This window comes from Oryza sativa, chromosome 2 (genome assembly GCF_034140825.1).
Source record: "Oryza sativa Japonica Group chromosome 2, ASM3414082v1".
Classification (NCBI taxonomy): Eukaryota; Viridiplantae; Streptophyta; class Magnoliopsida; order Poales; family Poaceae; genus Oryza; species Oryza sativa.
Window position 1 is genome coordinate 1,530,682 of NC_089036.1, and position 24,663 is coordinate 1,555,344.

The 24,663-nt window shown below is 42.2% G+C and overlaps 3 protein-coding genes across 3 annotated transcripts; 2 read left to right on the forward strand and 1 right to left on the reverse strand.

Moving 5' to 3' along the window:
• The first annotated feature begins 1,338 nt into the window (after window positions 1-1,338).
• LOC136355443 (uncharacterized) lies at window positions 1,339-2,667 on the forward strand. The gene has a single exon (XM_066308007.1). The coding sequence runs from the start codon at window positions 1,361-1,363 to the stop codon at window positions 2,582-2,584; it is 1,224 nt and encodes a 407-aa protein (XP_066164104.1). The 5' UTR covers window positions 1,339-1,360; the 3' UTR covers window positions 2,585-2,667.
• A 6,189-nt stretch (window positions 2,668-8,856) lies between these two features.
• Window positions 8,857-13,321, reverse strand: LOC4328182 (protein LPA3). Its single transcript, XM_015767875.3, has 9 exons — window positions 12,033-13,321; window positions 11,751-11,933; window positions 11,093-11,140; window positions 10,971-11,010; window positions 10,771-10,871; window positions 10,370-10,562; window positions 10,192-10,290; window positions 9,769-9,886; window positions 8,857-9,178 (listed from the first exon to the last, which is right to left on the reverse strand). Exons 1-9 carry the CDS (start codon window positions 12,096-12,098, stop codon window positions 9,058-9,060), a joined length of 969 nt encoding a protein of 322 aa, XP_015623361.1. The 5' UTR covers window positions 12,099-13,321; the 3' UTR covers window positions 8,857-9,057.
• A 2,498-nt stretch (window positions 13,322-15,819) lies between these two features.
• LOC4328183 (beta-amylase 8) lies at window positions 15,820-23,753 on the forward strand. The gene is made up of 10 exons (XM_015767273.3): window positions 15,820-16,314; window positions 16,537-16,764; window positions 18,584-18,658; window positions 20,007-20,210; window positions 20,599-20,787; window positions 21,105-21,269; window positions 21,609-21,869; window positions 22,469-22,681; window positions 22,775-22,997; window positions 23,366-23,753. The coding sequence occupies exons 1-10, from the start codon at window positions 15,898-15,900 to the stop codon at window positions 23,392-23,394; spliced, it is 2,004 nt and encodes a 667-aa protein (XP_015622759.1). The 5' UTR covers window positions 15,820-15,897; the 3' UTR covers window positions 23,395-23,753.
• Window positions 23,754-24,663: the final 910 nt, after the last annotated feature.

A 24,663-nucleotide genomic window follows, 5' to 3' on the forward strand; every position in this document is an offset into this window, starting at 1 on the left:
ATACATACATGCATGCTCGATCAGTGAGACATCGTGATTTGCGTTGGTGCCTATGACTGGGGATTAGGAGGCATTGGGATTAATATTGCGATGTTCACCGGTTGATCGAGCTGATCAAGTTGCAGCGTCATGAGAGCATTCTGCCTTTTGCTTGAATGCAGCTTCAGGCCAGAGCCTACTTCTGTCATCGATCGTGGGTGCCAACACTAGCTATCTTATCTCACCATATTGCAAATTGCCTCCTAAGAAGTAGTAGAGATCTTAATATTAAATCTAAATCTTTTGTATGTGTGTTTAGTGACCATTGTCGACAAATGGATAACATGCTACTGACCAAGTTGGTGTAACCATTTCAAGCGGTCATTTCTAAAAAAAAATGTAAAATGTGGAAATCTATACGAAGTTATGCCCTATATTATATTAGACTCTCAATTTAGTATTCTTTCTAATTTTAAAAATTTTAGACGATAAAAGAAAAACTATTGCCCAAATGGATGCTCGTGAAAGCATCAAGGCAGGAGGCCAGAGAGAGGGCTAGGTATCTGGAGGCGAAACAAGTGAAAATTAAGGCAGAGGCAGCATACATAATGAGACATATCCGGTGAAAATGAGTTAAATGTTAGAAACTCATAAAAATCATACCTAAAAGTTTTGTAAATTTATGAAAAAATTACTACAGATAGGTATAGATATGAAATACATTCTCACCAAATCTAAACTCCAAACTCAACTTCGTTTAGAATTTGTCTTTTTTGTTTCTCCTAAACGAAGTTGAGTTTGGAGTTGAGTGATTCACCCGAAATTTGTCTCTTTTTTTTCTCCTAAACGAAGTTGAGTTTGGAATTGAGATTTGGTGAGAATGTATTTCATATCTACACCTATCTCTAGTAATTTTTTTTATAAATTTACATAACTTTTAGATATGATTTTCACGAGTTTCCAACACTTAGCCCAAGATAAGAAACGGGCGGAGGGGAACGATGACTGCATCTAGGAGTAGATCGAGCCGATCGGAGCGAGCGCGAGCTGAGTTGTGGTGTGTTGAGATCGCTCTTGAATGAGCCGAGCTGAGGTTGAGGTACGATATGGACTCGATTGTGTGGGCCAGCCATCGGATGGACACCTTGTCCACGCGTCGTGAATCCGCGTCGGGCTGCACGGTCTGCTGTTTGCACCCGGTATGTACAGAATTTTTTTCCGCGGAAGAGCGTTTTCGCTTGTCGAGTCCTCCGAATCGACCGATTGACCTCTCCTCCGAAATCCGAATCCGAAGAGGAGTCGATCGGTGTACTTGCGATCTCTATAAATTAGGCACATGCTTTGTCCACTGCTATCGTACGTGTCTGGCCTGCATGCTGCAATGGACGTCGACGACGACGACGCGAGGCCGACGAAAAGGCCGCGCGCCGCCGCCGCGCCGCCGGCGTGGTCGCGATCATGGTCGGACCTCCCGGTGGAGATCGCCGGCGAGATCCTCGGCCGAGTCCCGTCCTTCGCCGACCGCGCCCGGTTCAGCTCCGCCTGCCGCCAGTGGCGCCTCGCCGCCGCCGAGCTCCACGGCGGCGCCCTCCCCCCGCCGCTCCCGTGGCTGGTCTCCTGCTACAAGGGCGCCTTCGACTCCCTCCCCTACGGCGACCGCCACTACCTCGCCCTCGACTCGCCGGCCTGCCTCGCCTGCGACGGCGGCTGGCTCCTCTTCGATCGCCGCGCCGCCGCCGCCGTCGCCGGCGGCGGCGGCGGCGGCGGCTACCTCCTCAAGAAACCCATCTCCAAAGCCGCCATGGAGCTCCCGGGCTCCTTGTCCGGCCCTCCCGCCGCCACGGCGGAGATGAAGATCTGCAAGCTCGTCGTGATGTCACGCGACCTCGTCGCCGCCATTGTCAGCACCAGCGGCGGCGGCGGCGGCCGCGCCGTTGCCCTGTGCCGGCCGGGCACGTCGCCGTCGTGGTCGGCGCATCACCCGCCGGGAGGAGCTGACCACCAGCTAGGCGATCTCAGGGACATCGCCGTCCACGGCGGGAAGCTCTACGCGTTGCACGGCCACGGCAACCTCTGCTCCTACGACCTCATCGCCGGCGACGGCGAGCCCAAGGTGTCGTCGTGCGTTCACCACATAGCCGGCGACGCGCTGCCGCCGAACAAGCTACCGGAGGAGCACGACGCGGGGCACCACCTCGTCCCGTCGGCCACCGGCGGCGAGCTGCTGCTGGTCCGGCACCTGTACAGCAGGTTCCTGGGCAGGCACTTCACCGTGTTCGTGGCGGACGTGGGCGGCGCGCGGTGGTCGGAGGCGGCGGCGTCGAGCCTGCGCGACCAGCTCATCTTCGTCGGCACGGGCTGCTCCAGGGCGCTCACGGCGTCGCACTACGGCGGCGTGGGCGCCATGCGAGGGAACCGCGTCTTCTACACGAACGACGTCGAGGCGTACAGTAGCACGCACAGCTATCTTGTCTACGACATGATCATGCGGTCAAATGGCCCGGTTTTTCCAATATATGATGATGATTATTTACACGAGGGGAGGAGGAGATACAGATACGAGGACACACGATACCGCTCCTGGTTCTTTCCTTCTTCCGTGTAATTCAATTCAGTAATGATTGATTAATTTGATTCATTTGTTGTAACTTCTACATTAACTATAGTTGAGTGTATTTTCAGTTGTCATAAGAATTACTATTAGCATGTTGAAAGTTGTCATAACTTGTTAACTATGAGTTTGTTTGGTTTGGAACGAATTTCTACCTTACCAAAATCTTGGTAGTGCTAAAACCTTGATAAATTTTGGCACTACTAATTAGGTAGTATTGAATTTGAACTATTGTAGCAAAATTTGGTAGCAAACCAAATATACACTTCTACTATTGAAGTTATCAAAATTTTAGTAAGGCAATAAGTTGGTATTAGACCAAACAAGTCCTATATTTTTAGTTATTATAAGAAATACTCCCTCCACTTTAAAAAGAAATTTTCTTGTCCTTAAAAAAAATACCTTGAGGTACCTAAATTTTATAATTAAATTTTTTAATAACTTGAGAGAGTATATAAAGATCAAATTTTATATTAAAAATTTTAATACTTATACCCCTTATTTTAAAATATGCTCCCTCCGTTTTATATTAAAGGGATCTTGCTTCTCGTACACTTTGCGTTATTGGTAGGTGAAATCTTGATCGCCACCAACAACCATGCATGCATTCACTTGCATTGCACGTGGTGAGCTCGGCGTTCGGCACGACGAATTGACCCATTATTGTACCTGTCTCTGCTGATCAATGAACAATGTCAGTGAAATCATGTACATAATTTCCCTCCTTAAATTTCACATGAAAAAAAATTGAAAACATACGACAGTTACATTTTTTTCCCCAAATTTTAATATACCTAACATCCAGTTGATATATTTTTGTAGTGAAGAAAAGGTGACGAAGTTATAACAGCCTCGATATATGTAAGCTGAGACCATATAGCTAGGTCCATGCTAGCAGGCATATGCAATGGGTAGCTCGATCTACTTCTGCTCTAGCTCGCTCGCTCTTCATGCTCATTGCTCAGGCTTTCTTTATATTCCAAATTTTTTCTTCAAACTTTCAACTTTTCTATCACATTGATCTTTTCTACACACATAAATTTTTAATTTTTTCGTCACATTATTTTAATTTCTTCAAACTTCTAATTTTGACGTGGAACTAAACATAGCCTCAGTGATTGGCGCCTGCTTAATGCTAAGTTAGGCCTAGGAGACATCGGGAACTCAACTTGCACATCTGCGCAGTACAAAGCTTAATTTCACTGTGGCCTAGCCTCGCGGATAATCCTCCAATCCGCTTCCTTTCAAACGGCCTTACGGTGGATGTCCCACCCAGCGTGCAACGAGGTGTACATGGAAATTGGAAAATTTTGTCTCTGCTTCGGCTCTCTGCTCGTGAAAGCGAAAGCTTCTGCTCTCTGCTCGTGTTGAACTCTGCAGCAGCGCAAGCATAGCATCAGTGCAGTAGTGGTGCACATGGTGATCGTCTACACAAGCGAGTTCCTAATGGATGCATTCGTTCGACATGTGTCTGCCGCTGAATGAATGTGCATAACTGAGACTAATAAATAGTGAGACTGAAGTCTTTTTTCACGAACGCGTAAAATAATTATGTATTAATTTATTTAAAGAAAGTGGGGGTTTTTTTACACAACCCAACCGACCAGATGGCAAATACCTGTGGCAAGGAAACAAAATGGATTGCTAGTGTCAAAAGAAAAACGATGCTCCTACATAGAGGGGGAAGGTGGCGGAAGAGCTCCACTATTAGAGCTCCACTAATCCCCCCCCTCCCCCGGCGCTGCCGTCGTGTTTCTCCTCCAGTGTTGCAACTTCAATCTGGGCCCTTGTGCTAAAGCGAGATCAATTGCGGCGTGCAGGGTTGTCCCCTCTCTTCTCCAGGATTCGTGGTCCTCCGCCGCCTGGTCGTCAACTCCACCGCCACCGCCGCTTCCTGGACGTCAACTCTACCGCTGCCGGGAACGATCGAACGCTGCATCTACCCTTGCTCATCTTTTCTCTCTTGATTCTACCCATCCCGGTTAGATGTGTTTTGGTACCGAACGGTATCAGTATCGACCGATACAACCTGCTAGACCGTAAAGACGCAAAAAAAAACTAGAAATAAGATAAACGGGAAAAAAGCCCACTAACTCCTCCCACTTGCATCCTTGTATACTGGCTCTCAGTATATACATTAACAGACATCACAAGGGTATATAGCTCCATGCCAACATTCAGGCATGTTGAATGCAAGGCTATAGCTCTGCTCTCTGCTCTAGCTTGTCGATGCTTGTTGCCCTGCATCTTGGCTCTTGTGCTTAGTGAGTGGTTAGTTAGGGATTAGTAGTCATCGGGAACTCGACATGTACATGTAACCCTTCAAATACTTTCACTTAGGCCTAGTGTTGCTTAGTCGCTTGCACTCTGCTTCCTCTAATTTTTCCTTCCCGTGCTCAAAGTTGAACTTCAACAAGGCAGAAAAACATTGTGCAGAGCTGGATCATGAAGAATGAAAGAGAAACAGGATTAGAACGCGGCGTCTGGCGGGTGGATGCGCATCGGCGTTTGTCTCCTTGTAATGGCTCGTTTCTTTCCTGATTACAATCTGGTCGACCATATTCGGCCAGGCCGAGTAATTCAACTGCAACTATCCGAAGGACGGGAAATTTTATAGTTTTTGAGGGAGATATAAAAAATTTTATTGTAAATTTTCGTACCTTCTAACATTGAGAGGTACTGAATTTTACATTTATCTTCTTAAGAGCTGTAAAATCACTTTTCTGGGAAATATCACATTGTTATCTGAGGCTTTCTTCCATCATTAAAAGGGTATATGTCAAGTGGTAAACTCAATTTTGATAGAACACTGACAGTGAATGAAGAGAAACTCGTAACCATTGATGACATCTTATTAAGACAAGAAAAGGTGATGATGTTACAATCTCAGTAAGTTGAGACCATATCTCTCTAAGTGAAAGTTGAAACCTAAAGTTCAATGACATTGAGCCATGTATCGTAAAAATATGGGCCATCGAATATAACAAATGATACAATACCTGCCGTTGGATCATAGATAAGTCTCGGTAAAAAAAAAAAAGATGAAAGATCAAGATTCTTCAAGAAGCTTCTAAAAGATGGCTGAGAAAGAGGACAAGAGAACCAAGAGATGGCATCTTCATCCCTAACAATAAATACTTCTTAACCTATGCTCCTAATAAATAAAATATATTGGAGAAAGTATTACTCTAATGGCCAATTCTCACACCTATTGGAGTATGAACTTAGTACAAGAATATACAGCACAGTGAATCTTTGTTTTGGTTTGACACAAAAAATATCTTTGAATTACCAAAAATTGTATTGGACTACACTTGAAATTTTTTTAAAAAAAATTAGCACACTTTATAATGTAAATGACTTAAACTTTTTTTATTTTAAGTATTTGGCACATCTTCCAAATTCAGCTTGACATATAAATTAATCTGTATTAGGCTCATTCGGCTAGAGGATGATGGGCTGGACTATAGCACAAAACGCCTTACCATCACCCCACACGTTAAAAAGATTGAAAGGCCAACGGTCTAACTCTAAATTTATGTCATTCCGAAAATAAAATGTATATCGACACTAAATTGCAAAACAGATATTAATTATTCGTTTTAACTGGATAGTCAAAATAAAATTATTAGCTTATATTTTACATGTAGATGTATATGGACGGGCTATATAGCCAGAGCACGAACGAAATATAAGGGTGCGATAAGAGGGCCATGCAGTGGTGAGTACGATGGGAAGGCAGCAGCAATGATGAGCATGTGTTAGGAGGGATACAAGTATAGTGTGCGTGAAAAATGATGTGTGAGTTTTGAAAAAAAAATAGTGATATATGTGTTCGTATTTTTCATGCATGTAATTAACTGGAATAAAAAATATGTTTGTATTATCACTAGACTGGCTGTTAATTTCACTCTACCATTGACTTTTTGATTTTCATTAACTGTAATTCGTCATTTACTTTGTTATCACAAATTTCAGCTAATTACTACCAATAAACACATTTTAAATAGAGAGGTTATAGTCGCGCGAATGCGTGACATAATATGCTAGGATATATATATATATATATATATATATGGGCCAATGCTAGCAGGCAGGCATACCGCATCTGCAAGCGACCATGCAATAAAAGTATAGTTCTACTAATTATGCTCTATCTATCTTGTTCATGCTCATTATACTGCTCAGTATCTCGACGCCTGTGTTTAGTGCTAAGTTAGGGGTTAGAAGGCATCGGGAACTCGACATGCAAATCTATGTTGTGCAATGCTTCAACTGTGGCCTAGCCTCGCGCATTGGCCTGCACTTTGCTTATTTGGATCAGTAGCCTTATCATCGTAGCAGATCTCCCCACTCAGCATGCAGAGTTTCAGACTTGAGAAGCGAGACACACAATTGGATACTTAGTTGAATCACGGGCATGGTCTGGATAGAGTTCCAAGACCGCATCCAGCAACTCTTGATCATCTACAGCTGAGCTTAGCTTACCTGCATAATTGTGCAGGATATGAACCGTTTGTTTGATCTATTCTAAGTAGTTTAATTCTTGTCGTTGTTCTATTGCAAAGGCAGTTAAAATAATTGGGGCAGATCCAGGATAATAAACCATTGGTCTGTCACCTCCATTACTCAGCCTCGTTCATACATGAACACTACAGTTTATAGCAGAGCAATGCATTCCCTTCCCTACCTCCTTGCGCACAACAAGAATCCATCAAGCAATGCACAGGCTACTGGGATCGGTGTGTATTGCAGTGAAAGCGAATGACTTGTGCTTCTCCAATATCAAATGCGTTTCACTCTGCTCGTGTTTAACTCTGCAGCAGCGCAAGTTAGTGTCAGTGCAGTAGTAGTGCACATGGTGATCACTGATCAGCTTGGCATTCTACTTAATTACCTGCGCTGAATGTCTGTATGTAGGCAGCTGATCGATGAATAATGTGACTGAAATAAAGTGTGTCGACCCGGAAAAAAAAATAAAGTGTGTCAAATCTCCCCTCCTTAAATTTCACTGGAAAAGATGAACGGGGTAGCAATGCCATACCAACAACAGTTAACTCTAGCTCCTACTAGTACAAATAAACAAGACATCACAGGGGAGTATACATTTATTTATAGCTCCATGCCAACAGGCAAGCATGTCGAATGCAAGGCTAAGCTCTACTTCTGCTCAAGGCTCTAGCTTGTTGATGCTCATTGCTCTGTATTGTATCTTAGTGCTTGAGCTTAGTTAGAGAGTAATTAGAGCTTAGGAGGCGTCAGGAACTCGACATGCGCATCTCTGGATTGTGAGTCTTTCACTTAGGCTTAGCGTTGCACGATAGCTTGCATTCTGCTTCCATTATTCGCAATATCAGCGCTCCAGGATGAGCTCCATAGTGGCATAGAAACATTGTGGGGAGCTGGATCACGAGGAAGGGAAGTACGCAGCGTCCGGCATGCCGATGCCTCCGTTGCACAATGAGACATGGGATTTAGATCAATTGTTAACTTGTTCTTAGTGGTATCGTTCTTCTAAGCAATTTGCAACACTTCGATCTCAATTAACAGAAAGGAAGGCCGGTTCTTCCTCTTGATGTTTTTATCCTGGCCAAAATACTCAAATTTGCATAAATCCTGAGCTGTCCATTATCCGATCTCTCTTACACACTAGCATTTCAGTTTACCCAACGGATCCTTACTTCTCATACACTGGGCTGGTGGTATCAGAGTTGGTGGGCGACGGACCACGACGACGGGGGTAGAGGAGGCGAAAGCCTAGCCCAGTGTTTCACTGGACCGGCAGCGGCTACGCCTTCAAGCACGGTAACAAAACACTTGGTCGGCAGCGGCTACGCCTTCAGGCGCGGTAACCCTCTTGGGGGCATTGTCGAGGTACCCTCCTCCTTCGACGAGGATCTCTAGGTGAAAACCATGTCTAGTCTCTTTGGACGGACAACGACGGCGTCTTTTGACGTCACTACCTTCGTGAAGGCGTTGTCTTTTTTAGAATATCCGTTATGTGGTGTTGTTGTAAGCCCGGCGACGACCTGCCTTGCATAGCGGCGGCCGGTTCGGTGTTCGGCTCTCTTCTTTGTAGCTTGTGTTTGTGCGGTTGGCATGTGGTGTCGGGGAGTGTGCTTTGGTGCACATCCTTCCTCGACAACTTGTTGTCGATGAAAAACCTTCTTGTAACATTTTTTTCCTCCTCTATCTTAATAACATTGGATGACCTCCTTCGGTCATCCCGACAAAAAAAAAAGTCTTAATTTTTGGCAGGACAAATATTGATCGCCATCAAGGCACCAAACCATGCATTCACTTTGATGCACAGATGCATGTACACATCAGAGCAATACATCCGTTCCTAGCTCTCCTTATGTACAACGAAAGTCCATCAACATATAGGGAGAAATAACCTGTAGTCTTTTAGGCTTTTTCCCTTCTCCATTTTCTTGGCTTATGCTTGGAATGACTCATGAAAAGTTCTAGGCAGAAGGAAGGATGTCGAGGGCCACTTCCTTCAGTGATGGCATCTCTTCTTGTTCATGCAAGCAGAAGAAACTGCCACCTATGTTTCTCAGAACCTTCCAAGGCCCAGGATAACACCTGCCAGACAACAAAGTTTCGGCAAAATCACACGTTTAATCTCCACAGTTTGCTCCATAAAGGTTCTGAATGCAATCATGTTTTTCTCCTGATGAGATAAACATACTGCAACTTATACCAAACTAAATTTCTGCAACTACATCTTGGTATGGTGAGTTGATGGTAACAACAAGCTGAATATATTTGTTTCAAAGCATTACATATCAAGAAACAATAGCCATGCTGGCGATGGTGACAATAATAACAATAAAGGATAGAACGCAACATTCAAGTTGTCATGTTAACTAGAGCATCATTCAAACTGGGTAACAGACAAAATCAACTAGGGTTATTGGAGTGTAAGTAAGTTAATTATCTTGCCAAACACAGTTAATCGGATCCTCCAAAAAGTATGGCAGCTGAAGGCATCTAATTTGGGTGCCATATCATTGGTACATTGATTCAAGAATGATTGGCCAACATAAAACTGTATAATCAGTCAATGAATTAATTAATTATAGCTAGACCAAAACTTGCTCATGCAAAAGCATAGACATGAGTCAGTGGTGCTAATTTTGGAGAGCAACAGAAGAAGGCTGGAATATGCAAACCTGAAAAGTGTTCCTCCTTTGAGTCCCTTAAAATTGTGAATATAATAAACTGTCTCCAGCTTTGGAAGAAATGTTTTGGAAAGTTCCGCTAGCTTTGGGTAGAAGAAAGGAGGGTAGTCTTTGATTGGTCAAGGAAATGAACCAACACAAATGATAGCTAACTAGAATTTCACAAGCATACTATTTTCAAACATCATCAGCGCAGCTTCTCTTTTGTTGAGGAAAGTCACTAGCACTGCAAAATTTACACATCATTTGTGATGCAGGAAAACAGGTTTGATTTAAAAACAAATTTAATAACTTGTTTGGCATAAGATCAACTGTTTGGCATCATATATGCACTAGAATTAGCAGTTTAGCACAGAATAATTAGCAGTTTTGTCATCATATGAAATACAAACTCTAAATTACAAACAAGGATACACCCACTTCTTATTCGATCTAGTTCCCCGTTGAATATTATCAGTTTTCGGTCTGTGCTAACAATTGCTTCCTTGTAAAGCTCTTCAACCACAAGCATTTCTGGAAAACATCATCATCATATTAGTGAAGTGGTAAACTCAACTTCGATAGAGCAATAATAATAAACAGAAACACATACCATTGACATTGAAATAGGGATAAGCCACGAGGAATATCTCGTCTTCTGGACGCACACGGTCTGACATTTTGACCTTTGTTGTAAAACCAAAATCTTCAAATAGGGATGGTTTTGTTAGATAATCTAGCTTCAGGGAACATCCTTCAAAGGCAGATTGTCTTGCAAATGAAACTTCATTTGCCTCAGGGAAGAACTGAAACATGTCAGATAATAAAAATGGAATCAAGCAGGACATTTCAAGTTTAATTTCAGCACACTGGTTTGTGCTTCAATCACTGGTAGAAAACTGCCAGTGATTATCCATGTACAACTTTGTCTTTTTGCTGTTTATAAATGAGAGTCAGGAATACATTTACAGATTAGCCTGTAGTACTAGTTACTAGAAAATGGTCAGAACATACGATTCTGGTTCTTGTAGCTTTCTCAGCAGGGACAAAGCGATCACAGAATTCTCTTATAAGAAGCATGCTTCCAGTCATCTCAATTCCACCTTCACTGTCACCTAAAAGTAAAATAGAATCTTATATGGTATCCTTTCCACCTGAGTCCTGACCAATATCTTATAACAAGGTAATATACATAAAGGTTAGCTATGTAGAACCTGGTACAGATTGTAGTCCTGCTGTAGGGAACTCAATTTCCTGAAATACATTGCATCACAATTTCTTGTGCAAAAAAAGGAATAAAAAAATAAGTCAGACAGTGGACAGATTAAGGCTTTACCAATAGCTGCTTCCCATCCTTAAAAGCTGACTCAGCAGCTTCTTTTGCCTGAAATCACTACATGTATAGTGAATTAGTCATTCGATTATTCTACTCCCTCCATCCCTAAACAAGTGCATAGTTTCTGGTTATTACAGAAATACAGTTTCCAGCTTCAGTATATTGGATATCCCAGTACAAAATTACACATAAACCCTTCATATGTTATTTTTTGGACATCTATCCACAACGATGACTTCGCAACTAGTTCAGTAGAGTGCAAAAAATGAGACATCTAAATGCGGTGCCTTTGATTATACACCTATGGTGCTCCATCAGAACAGGTAACATGCACGGAAAAGTTCAGTCTTGCTGATAAGCAACCCATCAAGATTCTTTTTATGAGGTGAGATCTCACAAAATTTTGACCAAAATGTACATGAACCACCCATATTTCAGTAATATCATCACTTAAAACAAACAGCTGGCATTGTTAATTCAGTAATGCTGCCACTGTCTGAATTTTTTAAGTGGGTTAACTGGATTATCTTAATTGAGCAGTTGCAATAGCGAGCTACATGCTTATAGTTATATATACTCAAGTAAAGAGACTAAGATAAGCATGCTTTATGATTATCAACTATCAGTGAACAAGTTTTCACACTCTGACATTAAGTACCTGCGCTAGAAGTTCAGTGTAATCGCTTGGGAACTCTGCCCCAGACACATTGCGAGTGCCCTGACCTCCATTGACGGCACAAACATGGAACCCAGTTCTTAAATTCCTCTTTGTTGTAGTATAAATACCACCAGTGTAGTTGCCCTTGCCTTTGCTGATTGCTCGAAGTACCCAACCTGGGACCTTGAAAAAAAAAATCCAAGACAATGCATAAGCAGAAATGCTGATAATAAGTACAACATTAAGAACAAAAGATGTTGTAGCTTGTTTGTGATAGCATACCTGTTTATTGGGAAAGGAAGTTTTGGATAATGGAGGATTGGAGATGGAGCAATAACTGGTTGCCATGGTCACTGAACACTGGGGATGGGATTGGTGTGTTGGAGAGGGAGGGAGGGAGAAACAAAGAAGGCTATGTGGTAATGTAGAAATGTTTGAGCAGCAATCTGTTTGTGGGGCCTTACTGTGTGGTCTCCAATTGGAGAGAGATGGGGGAAAATATCTTGTCTGTTATGACAGTTCTGTGCATATGCTGCCATTGGGTGATAAGATGGAGACGTTTTCTCTGCTAGTTTTGTTTTAAAAATTTTAAGATGGTGGACAACTATACAGAGGAAATCTAGTATTTTGCATATAGCAGCTTAAAATCTTGGTTGAGAAATGAGTTGCCTGAACAGAAGCTGAGTAAAAACAAGCGGTTTAATGCTCCAGTACTTCACCTTGCCTTTGCTTCTGTCAGCCATGGACACAGAGGATACCTACCAATTGGCAAAATGTTGTTTTGAGCTTCTCGATGTTAGCCTTGTAAGGAATCCTCAGAATAGAACGGAGTGAGGTCCAGCATAATGAATACTTTCAGTAAGCAATTTCCATCTGGGCATATCCTGGCCTCGACCAAAAATCGGTGTCTGAACTCTGAAGCCATGAAGATCGTCAAAAATAGTAGAAAGATCACACAGAAACTTTCCGAATCCATTCTGACGACCATAGCACCAAAGCACTCTGCCTCTTCTACTTCGGCTTATCTGCTCAAGTCTCAATCCAAGTATCTGCTAAAGCTCGACAGAATTTGACAGCAATACAGTACAGCGTCGCACACCGAAACCGAAGTCAGAAAGCTCCCCCCGCTCTGCAGATATGCTTCCTCTTGGTTTAGCTAGAAGATCATTGTCAGCCACGATTAGCCATTCCCCGATGGCATCATGTCAAACTAAAGAGCTCCCTGGCCTCGGCGCCCCTCCTGCTCCTCGCGGGGGCTCGGGCCACGAGCGGAATCCCTCGTCGGCATTACGTCGAACACCACGCGGGCGTCGGCGGGCGAGCATCCGGTTCCAGATGAAGCCCAGAGCCATGCTGGTTGCAGACTTGCAGGCTTGCGAGCTCCACGCGAACGCGCGGCGGGGACTACTCCGCTCCGCTAGCCGGGCAGAGGGTGGTGATGCCGCGATGCCTGAGGTCTACCGGAGGATATCGCCGGCGGCGTGCTCCGACGGCGGCGGAGGAGAGGAGCGGCGGTGGCGTCTGCTTCGGGTAGCGTGTTTCGCCACGTGTACGAATCTCGGAATGTTTCCAGGCGCATCCAACGACCTAGAGTTTCTTAAACTTACTATGGAAAGATACCACAGAATTCTTGCATCCAAACATACTACCTCCGTTTTTTAATAGATGACGCCGTTGACTTTTTCTCACATATTTGATCATTCGTCTTATTTAAAAATTTTATACAAATGTATAAGATATAAATCACACTTAAAGTACTATGAATGATAAAACAACTCATAACAAAATAAATTATAATTACATAAATTTTTTGAATAAGACGAATGGTCAAATATGTGAGAAAAAGTCAACAGCGTCATCTATTAAAAAACGGAGGGAGTATTATATGAGAGGAAGTTTAATAGTATAGCCAACTGCTGGCTCTAAATCATCTATAGTCAACTTAATAGCTAATTCATACAATAGTTACTTATAAACATATACTGCATAATTAATATCTGGTCCCACATGTCATACACATGCACCTTGGAGGAACCTTAAGTCCGTGCTACAGCTGGCTACAAATCTGTAAGCCGTTGCCCTTCTCTCTTCTCTTTTATCTCTTCGAAATGTGTTTATAGCTGGCTTATAGCCTGCTATTGTACATGCTCTGAAGTAAGTATAGTACATTTCACATGCATCAATGGGTACTAGATCTTTTATGCAAATGTAGGTGTAGAAATGGAAAAGAAAAACAATAAGTGTTTTGCAATAGCAAGCTTAATCATAATGATTCAACTATAAAAACTTCAACATCCTCATTGCAAATAAATCACCTGCTACTTGCATCCAAAACCAGGAGATGAATTAAATCTAGGGAAAAAAATGAATTTAACAATCAAAATTATAGTTTAACGCTAAAGGATACATATCCTCGAATAGGTGACGAAGTAACACCAACAATCAAACTAAATGGTGGTTCTTCCTAACAAACATCACCAAGAACTCTATTACCGAACAAATAGAATTTTCCCCATGACTAATTTATCAGAAAAATCCTGCAAAATCCGCTCCTTCCAAGAGATTTCTAAAAACCCTGAAACAAACTTGTCGCAAAAAATCACATGGCTCCTGGCGGTGCACCTGGATGGGGAGCTGGGAGAGATGCATTGCGGAGGACCGACATGAGCAGGTGGTTGTGCAACCGGATGTTCTCTCTGCCGATTGTCTGAATAACCACCCTATCGAACATCGACTTCTCCATCCTTGAACCCAAGAACATCTTCAAGTATCTAAAGTATCGCTCGGATCTCTCATGCCCAAGCCTTGTCTGGATCAACTGCTTGATCTCCATGGTGTTGATGCGACTTGGGTAGGGAGGGATTCTTGGTATGGTGAGCGGTGTGTTGCTGGTGCTGGTGTTTGTATTAGATTGTCCTTGAGCATTATTGGGACTGCAAAACGTTCAGAGTCAATGATGAGCAACCATATTTAGGCATGTTTAGACAGTAAGTACAAGGCTATGCAAATAAGAGGGGCATGTTCAGTTTGAAATGTTCACTTTTTAGCCAAAATGAGCTTAAAAGTTTGTAACAACCATGTAACTTACATGAAACTCTCTGTGATGGACTAGGACCCTCCAATGAATGGAGGAAAATTAGAGAATTCCTACAAGAATTGAACTACTTCATGTAAAAGACCCACAAAATTCACACATTATAATAAAGGAGTACTGAATGTTTGTTTGAGTAAAATAATTGTGACCAATGCACGTTGATTTTCTTTTTATACACATAGAAGATTTTACTTTTATTTCTCTTGGAAAAAAACTATATCTCATATCTCATATGGCTTTGATTTCAAAGATCTCCCCGTCTCTTTTCAGATTATTCATTGGATTATGTGCTATATCTTAAAAAAATACATCTTCTAAAAAAATTTTCTACTGTATTATTAAATCATTTAATTTTAGCTATTGTTTTTTATTTATTAAAATATTGAATTTATCTCTTTAGTTAAATAGACTATTAATAATATTTCTCTTAATAATATACATATAAGGATGTGTTCGATATATTTGGTTGGAAACTAATCCCTTGGACATGTTAAATGGAGTGCCTCATATAATAATTAATTAAGTACTAGTTTAAAAGATTTGAAAATAAATTAACATGATTTTTTAAAAAACAACTTTTCTACAAAAAATTGTTATAAAACATACTTATTTAGTAGTTCGGAAAACATAAGCGCGAAAAACAAGAAGGTGAAGTTGAGAAAGGGAATTATAGGAGGGCCTATTTAGTTTGGTGTCATTTTAAATCATACCACTATTTGATAAAATTGATAAATATATAGTTGCATTTAGTTTAGTAATACATAGGAAATTTTGGTACACCATATTTGTCTCATCCTACCAAAATTTAGTAATTCTGTCAACTTATCAAAAATTTAGTATTATCAAATTTTGGTTAGGTTAATTTTAGCAGTAATCTGAACATGCCCGAAGTCAACTTTAGTAAACTACTTATAGTTGGCAGCTTTGGCGCCACGCCAGCAATTTCTGCCTGTGGAGAGCTCTGGCCCACTCTTCAGTCTTCGGATTCTCCACTCTTCTCTCCTCCCCCGCGCCCGCAGATCGGCGCGACGGCGACCGCGGCGGCGGCGCGCGATGAGCCTGAAGCACCCGCACTCTCCGGTGCTGGACGGGGACCCGCCGCCGCACCGCCGCCCGCGGGGCCTCGTCTCCACCCCACCCCCACCCGCCGTCGCGGCCGACACCTCCCCCTCCCCCTCCCCCTCCCCCGCGGCGCCTCCGCCTCGGCGGCGCGGCGGCGGCGGAGGGGGAGGCGAGAGGGAGAGGGAGAGGGAGAAGGAGCGGACGAAGCTGAGGGAGCGGCACCGCCGGGCCATCACCAGCCGCATGCTGTCCGGGCTGCGGCAGCACGGCAACTTCCCGCTCCCCGCCCGCGCCGACATGAACGACGTCCTCGCCGCCCTCGCGCGCGCCGCAGGGTGGACCGTGCATCCCGACGGCACCACCTTCCGCGCCTCGTCGCAACCCCTCCACCCTCCCACCCCCCAATCGGTCCGTGCATCTTCACCAATCTCCTGCTTCTCCCTCCACTTGTTTATTATCATTTCAATTTATTCAGTTCAGTTTACTTTGCCTTCTTACTTACCAGTGCATGTTTACTGTTACTGTATCGGTAGTTTGCGTTTATCTCTTAGTGTACAATGATATGATTGGATTTTGTGAGAAAAAACTAGTCATCTTCTAACACATTGTTGTTTTTAATGTTATTTGCAGCCAGGGATTTTTCATGTTAATTCTGTTGAAACCCCATCTTTTACTAGTGTTCTCAACAGCTACGCCATCGGGACACCATTAGACTCGCAGGCTTCTATGCTACAAACAGATGATAGTTTATCGCCATCATCGTTGGACTCTGTTGTGGTGGCAGACCAAAGCATAAAAAATGAGAAATATGGGAATTCAGATTCTGTCAGCTCTCTGAATTGTTTGGAAAATCACCAGGTAAGAAAAACAATGTCATTTGTTTGGCTTAGCTAGTTTTTGATATTCCAACTTGTGTAATCCCTCACAGATTTTCTTTTGCCTACTACAATTCCTAAGATCAAAATTGTTTGAAACACTTTCAAGTTCATTCTGAAAAAGAAAAGGAAAGGGTGCCCCTACATTGACTTGAATAATGGGTAATATATATGTGATATATGAAAAACCAACTTGTAGATAATAGTATGAATGTAGTTGGGAAAAGTGATCCTTCTAATTTTTTTGCCACTACAAAACTTGTATGGAAGGAATTGAACCTCCTCCATTGCACTCGACTCATAGGTTTGTAACTTCACATAAATTGGATCCATGCCATTATTAATTTGCCAGTTTAGAAAAATACCATTATAATTCTTATAATTGAAACGATACCACTACAACTATCCTCAAATTGAAACCATGCCATGTTATACGCCTTTTTTTCTACTGTATTTTTGTATGGACCAATATACCCCTATCTTCTTCCTTCCTCCTCCTCTCCCTTCTGTTCATCTTCTCTCTCCATCTCTTCCTCCATCGATGCAGCCAGTGGAGCTTGAGGTCGTCTTGCCTCCTCCTCTTGCGGCGCTGCTCGTGTGTGGTTCCACGGTGGTCCAGCTCATGGGCGGTTCCATGGCAGGGTCGGCCGATGGACACCCAGAAGAGGAGCAGCGAGAGAGGAGCGGCGACGGCAGGGTCGGGGCGTGCGCCGGTGCCGCCGCTGGGGCTGAGCCAGTCCCCGCAGCCGTTCACTCTTCCTCCTCCCATGCTGTTTCTGCTGTTATTGCCGCCATTGGTTCCGTATGGATCCATGCCGCCGCGACGAGCTTGTTGACGTAGCTCACAGCCAGATCTGCTCGCCGCCACGCAGCTTGTTGTCGTTGCCGGGTCAGCTCTCCGCCGCGCCGAGCTGCTGTAGGACCATCTGTCTCCGAGACTTTGCCGCCGCTGCGACGAGCTCGCCGCCGCTGCCGGTAGTAGTGGTCTTGTGTACCAGTTAGTCGCTAGAGGAGAGGGGGATGCGGACAGGGTAGAGCGATGAGTGCTGCCAAATCCTAGCCCCTCGCCTCCATCGTTGCCGGATCCGTGCCCCCTCGCTTGCGTCGTCGTCGGACCCACGTCGCCTGCCCCCTTGCCTGGACGCTGTCGGATCCATGCGCCCGATCTGCCGAAAACCGCCGCCGGAGAGAGGAGCGCTAGCCGAGTCCTGGAGCAACGCCCGACGCTGACAAGAGGGATGCCAAGCTCCGCCACCGGGGAGAGCTCCTGCTCACCAAGAGTGAGAGAGAGAGAGAGCATGCTCATGCTGTTCTACCGAGGAGGATAGGAAGGTTGAAGATGAGGGCATTTACGTCAAATTTATGTAAAATATGTATATCAATGGCATCATTAAAATTACAAATGAACAGCAGTGGCACAGTTCCAATTAACTGAATTATAATGGTAAATTTTCAAACAGGCAAATTTATAATGGCATGAATCCAATTAACCCATGACCTAAAGAAATCTAACAAATTATTTTCATTCTGAACTGTAAAATTAATTGCTATCTATAGGGGGTAGAAAGTTCTACTTCTGTATTGCAGTAGTGTTTTTATTGTATTATGTAACAGTTTTTTAATGGATTTATATCATGCAAATATTGGAAGCTAGAATAGACTGAAGACCTCTGCAGAATTGCTGTTCAAAACCCACAAATTCTTAAAATTTACACCTCGGCTTTTCCTTAAAGATTTCTGGTTTATTATATTTTTGTTGGATGATTTCCTTATGTTTTCCTTCTATTTTTGAGTTTTAATAGCTGACGAGAGCATCAGCAGCGCTGGCAGGTGATTACACCAGAACTCCATATATACCAGTCTATGCTTCTCTGCCTGTAAGTTCCTGGCAGACTTCTTGATTGATATTTGATATGCTAATATGTTATCCTCAAGTTCTTCATTTGACACATGATTCAGATTTTATAAATGGCTTGAACGGAGTGTTCATTTTGTTACTAAACTTCTGAATTTTGTACTTCGGAAATTTACATCCTTGGCTTTTTTTAGCTTTTATCTATTGTCCCTAGATCTTGTGCTTAATTTGTTTCTTTTGACTTGTTTGGTCATTTAGCTTTTTTTTTCCCCAATAAACATGGTGGTGTGGCTATGGCATATTGTTGGTTGGCTACAAATGCCATCAAACGCATGTTTTTATAAGAATACGAGGACCATAGTGTCATATAACAAATTCTATGTAACCCCAATTAGGGGCAGTCACACATCACCAATCAACCAAAGTTAATACAGTACCAGGTTTCACAAATTTATATAAACCTATTAAGTTGATCTAAACATTACAATGCAGTATATCTTAGGTAAGCATGATGTTTGGATAAAAGAACATGTCACCTTTCCCAGTTAGCAGTCTATCATGAAAAACTTCTCTGCTTTACGAAAATGAAGTAACAACAAATGTTCTAATAGGATATAATAGAAATTTGCAATATTGCATGCCCACAAACTCACCGTGTACTGGAGGCCCGTTGCAATCTCTCCGTGGCTGAGATGCTGTCAGTCTTCGCAACTGACGCCCTCTGGTCATCGCCGCCGTCCTTCATTTGCTGCTGCTGCTGCTTCCCTAAACTCTGGCCCTCTGGCTGTGTATCTTTACCTCTCTGGGAACGTGTCATGGGCGCCATGGAGCAGAACACTACTGCTGCCTTGTCCAGTTGCTGTAGCCCTTCCGTGTCGCCTGCGCTCTGCTCGTGGCGCCGGCTGATATAAGAGGACGAGGACATGTGTTTGAGCAGGCACTACTTTTTATCTTCATTTTAGCACTATATTAATCACGTGACAGCTACGTGCTTTGCTGGAATGGATTGTATGCCATGTAATTACCATAAAAAACAATTTCCTTTTTTTGTTGTTTTTCCTTTGATGGATTTGGGTAGGGGGAGGTGCAAGTTGCACAAATTATGGTTTCGTCTTTATGATTTTCTTTTTTACTGGATTTACTCCTGGTTGCTATTCCTCTAATGACCTGATGGATGTAAACCTTTAACTTCTATCATAGCAACAAAATTGGCATACGATCTATTTAGCTGACTAATAACTACTATGCCATGTTTATATCTTCTTTACCCTTGTTAAAATCACATTCTCTTATGATAGAGAGAATGTTTCCATTTCTGTGATCTATATGTCATATCATACTATACTTGAGCAGTGCTTCTGTTGCTGCAGATGGGCATTATCAATAGCCATTGCCAATTGATTGATCCAGAGGGCATACGTGCAGAACTGATGCATCTGAAGTCTTTGAATGTTGATGGAGTTATCGTTGACTGTTGGTGGGGGATAGTGGAAGCCTGGATTCCTCACAAATACGAGTGGTCTGGTTACAGGGACCTTTTCGGTATCATTAAAGAGTTCAAGCTAAAAGTTCAGGTTAGGCATGTTATCATGGTTGTCGACTTCTTGGATACAAATATTCAGAGACATTTTTGGGATGTTAGTAATCACATATTTGCTACTTATCATATTTATTTAATATTGTGCACAATAGCCATTACGTGAATGTGAATTATAGTATGTTGTGGACAGTGATTTCTATAGATATTGAGGCACTAAATAGAATGTCTATGCAGAAGACATCCATACCAGTCAGAAACTCAGAATTGGATTTTTCATTTTCGAAATATTATATGATTAAGTTTTGTGCATAACTTGCCAGCATCTTGTAACAGTGTGAAATATTCAACTTAGATGAGCTTTTCCTTTTTACCATTTTTATCACAATTTATCTTAGCGAGTTTCCTTCAATAAACTTCTCAAGGCTGTATTGTCATTCCATGGGTCTGGGGAGACTGGATCTGGTGGTGTGTCTCTCCCAAAGTGGGTCATGGAAATTGCACAAGAGAACCAGGATGTATTTTTTACTGATCGTGAAGGTAGGAGAAATATGGAATGTCTTTCCTGGGGAATTGACAAAGAGCGAGTCCTTCGCGGGAGAACTGGCATCGAGGTATTGGGTCATCCTTGGTAAATTTTCTTCTCTCTTGCTTAAACTTACCTTTAGCTTCTGTGTCTATTACAAGATATAGAAATTGTTAGTTTCCTTAGATGAGCACTATTTATTTATGCCTAGTGTTGTTTTTAGTGCATTTAATTGTCCGTCCATCTTTATGCACTGTGCTAATTGTAGTATATATTGCAGATCATAATGTTAGAGTCTTGGTATTGAAAACATAGAACATGTATGCTATCTTCTTTAATATTGTTTCATATTGCACCCTGATTGATGAGAACTAGTATTCTGATACTTAATGGGATTATATGCAGGCGTATTTTGATTTCATGAGGAGCTTTCATATGGAATTCAGAAACCTGACCGAAGAGGGCCTTATTTCTGCTATCGAAATTGGATTGGGTGTTTCTGGAGAGCTAAAATACCCTTCATGTCCAGAAAGAATGGGCTGGAGATATCCTGGTATTGGTGAGTTTCAGGTATTTACTTAAAATTCAAACTTGTATCAAGATAGGGATAAATAAGGCATTTTTCTTCACAGTCCTTTCCACTAGATTAATTTAAATATGATAGAATTACAATCATGCACTGTTTTTCATTTAAATATGTAGAATCATGAGTACTCAAAAGCATGTCACTGCTTGTTCATATTTGTAGGTTATATACTGCCTGGGCTTTTGGATTACAATACATATCTGAGTTGTATGCTACATCTATGATGCATAATGCTAGCTTGCATAAAATTTTCAACATTGCGGAATTGCCTAAAAATATACTGGATGCATTTCTTTTCTTTTATTGATTTGCATTGTCGACAGTGTTACGACAGGTATATGCAAAAGAACCTTAGACAAGCAGCATTGTCACGGGGACATCTGTTTTGGGCCCGTGGACCTGATAATGCGGGCTATTATAATTCAAGACCTCATGAAACTGGCTTTTTTTGTGACGGAGGTGACTATGACAGCTACTATGGACGCTTTTTCCTTAACTGGTATTCTGGAATCCTCATAGATCATGTGGACCAGGTGCTATCACTTGCTACTCTTGCATTTGATGGAGTCGAAACTGTTGTGAAGGTATGCACTGTTGTTCTGTAAAGTTTTATTTTAACATTGCACCGGATCTTCTCTAAGTTCTTTAGAGAACTTCTGCATATATCCCATGTTATTTTCCTTTTGCCTAGCTATTTATCAATATTACGGTTTGATAAACTGAGCACAAAATGGGTATTCCTCTTAAACTAGGCACCAAAAAAATCAATATTTCTTGTCTTATGCATAAAAAGAACTTCAATCTTAGTATGGATTGTGCTCTTGTACCCAAAGCAGCGGAAGATTACTCAAAACCTTATACATAGTTGATTGATTGAAAATCATTACCTGCAGCCCAGATCTAGACAGTTTGGTTGTAAGTCTATTTGCTACTGGATAATATATCACTCTGTTATTAATAATAGGAAATTAAGGTCCTATGCTCTGATGAATCTGAATTTGAGGATCATATGAGCTTGCAAAATTATGTTAGCATGTGTTAACCAGATCATTTACCTGCTAGCACAAAACATTCACATAATGGATGTAGAATGTGCTGCAGTGAGAAGTCCATGGCAGTTCCACATATTTTGCAACCTTTGCCTGCCTGTTTGTCTATTCCATGACAAAATAATTTCTTTCAGATTCCATCTATCTATTGGTGGTATAGAACTGCAAGCCATGCTGCGGAACTTACGGCAGGATTCTACAACCCTACAAATAGAGATGGATACTCTCCAGTGTTCAGAATGCTCAAGAAGCATTCCGTAATTCTAAAGTTTGTTTGTTATGGACCAGAATTTACAATTCAAGAGAATAATGAAGCATTTGCTGATCCAGAAGGTTTAACATGGCAGGTGAGAAGCTCGAGCTAAAAATCCTTTTCAGATCTGTCTGCATTTTTTTTGTACCTTTTGCTCCCTTGGGTTAATTCGGTACACATGAAGCAGGTTATGAATGCAGCATGGGATCATGGATTATCTATAAGTGTAGAGAGTGCTCTTCCATGTCTTGATGGTGAGATGTACTCACAGATCCTTGACACAGCGAAGCCTAGGCATGATCCTGACCGTCACCATGTCTCGTTCTTTGCATACCGTCAGCTACCCTCATTCCTTTTGCAGAGAGACGTTTGCTTCTCAGAGCTTGGCAACTTTGTCAAGTGTATGCACGGTTAGTATTACCATGCTTGTCACTTCTGGATACTCCTGAATACATACTTTACCATGTTTTTTTTCCTCTTTTGAGAAAAACTAGCTATCTTACCGGCAAACCGTCCTTCATATAACCATGCGGTCTATCCAAGACTTGATGTAGTCTTAGCATTCTATTTAATTTGAGCTAGATTGTTAATTCTTCCATCCGCATTGTGAATGAAGATAAACTGCGTGTAGAAAAATGCAAACTAATTGCCTTTAACATAGATTGTTTTTGCATCTTCCATGATATTACCCCGCAAAGGGTATCTCTCCGCTCTTCGTCCCTTCCTGTGGAGATGCTGAATTCGTAACATAACCGGGTAAAAATGATTTTATTTACAGGGGAGGCTACCCAGATTGTGGAAGGTTGAATTCCCTAGTTGCATTATATGCACATAGGTTTTGAAACAAGATTAAAGAAAGGAGCTTGGTTTGGACCCCAGAAACCGTCGATGCCCGCGGCGAAATCTGCTGCGCGATTGTTGTAAAGCTTCTGTTGTGGGTTTTGGAGGTGGTAAGTACGGCTCAAGGCAGGATAATAATAGCTTAGCAACTCTTTTTTTTTTCCGTGGAATGGTATGAATTTAACATCAGAGAAAATGACGTGCTGTACATTGTATACAACCATATAGAATAGAAATATTGTCCTTATTTAGGTCACAAATGTTAATCCCTTTCTGGGATGTAATTTTCTGATGGTTCTGTGTGAAATACCCGCGGAATTTTGGAATTGGTCTGTTCAATAGGGGCCTGAACTGGACCTAGTTTGAAACACAGGTGTTCCTAACCTCCCTCCCTCGTTTTCGGCGTGCAGGCTTTTCAAACTGCTAAACGGTGTATTTTTTATAAAAAAAAATTCTATATGAAAGTTGCTTTAAAAAATCATATTAATCTATTTTTTAAAAAAAAATAGCAAATACTTAATTAATCATACAATAATAGGTGCTTTGTTTTGCGGGGAGGAGGGCTCCCGAACACAGCATTAACCTAGTATTTTAGTTTTAGCCCATTGAGGCCCAACTGTAGAGCCCAGACCACTCGCCTGCCTCAGTTCATGGCTCATCTCTACCAATTTCTGGTGGGCCAAAGGTAGGCCGTTTATGGTGAGCCAAATGGAGGCCCACATTTGCGCGGAGAAACGAACCGTCGGCAACCACGCAGTTGGGCTCGGCCCGTCTCAGCGATCGGTTGGTGGGCCCAAAATGCGGCCCAGTTTTATTCGGTGGGATCGTGGGAAAAGGGCCCGAAATCCCGATGCGGCCCGCGTGTTTGGAATCGGTTCGGAATTTTTCAAACAGGTCCCTGATCTTAGGATTGCTATAATTGGTGTTTGGTACTAATGATCCTCATTTTTTTTCAGATGGATCCCTGATTAAGATCGTTGTTAGAGTACGCACCATTATTGCTCATCAATCCGGATCCTCTGCATTGGACGTTCTAATGCAGAGGTTGACAGTACTGTGTATTAGAGGAGTTAGCACCTATCCGATCAAGATCATAAGGTCCCGATATCTTACTACAGTAATTGCACTGTAGTAGTGCATTACCATATTTTTGTTACTGTGATTTTTACCACTATATTGATGGAGAGGATCCGCATCCCTCATAAATGGAATCCTCATCCATTACTCGTTATTTAT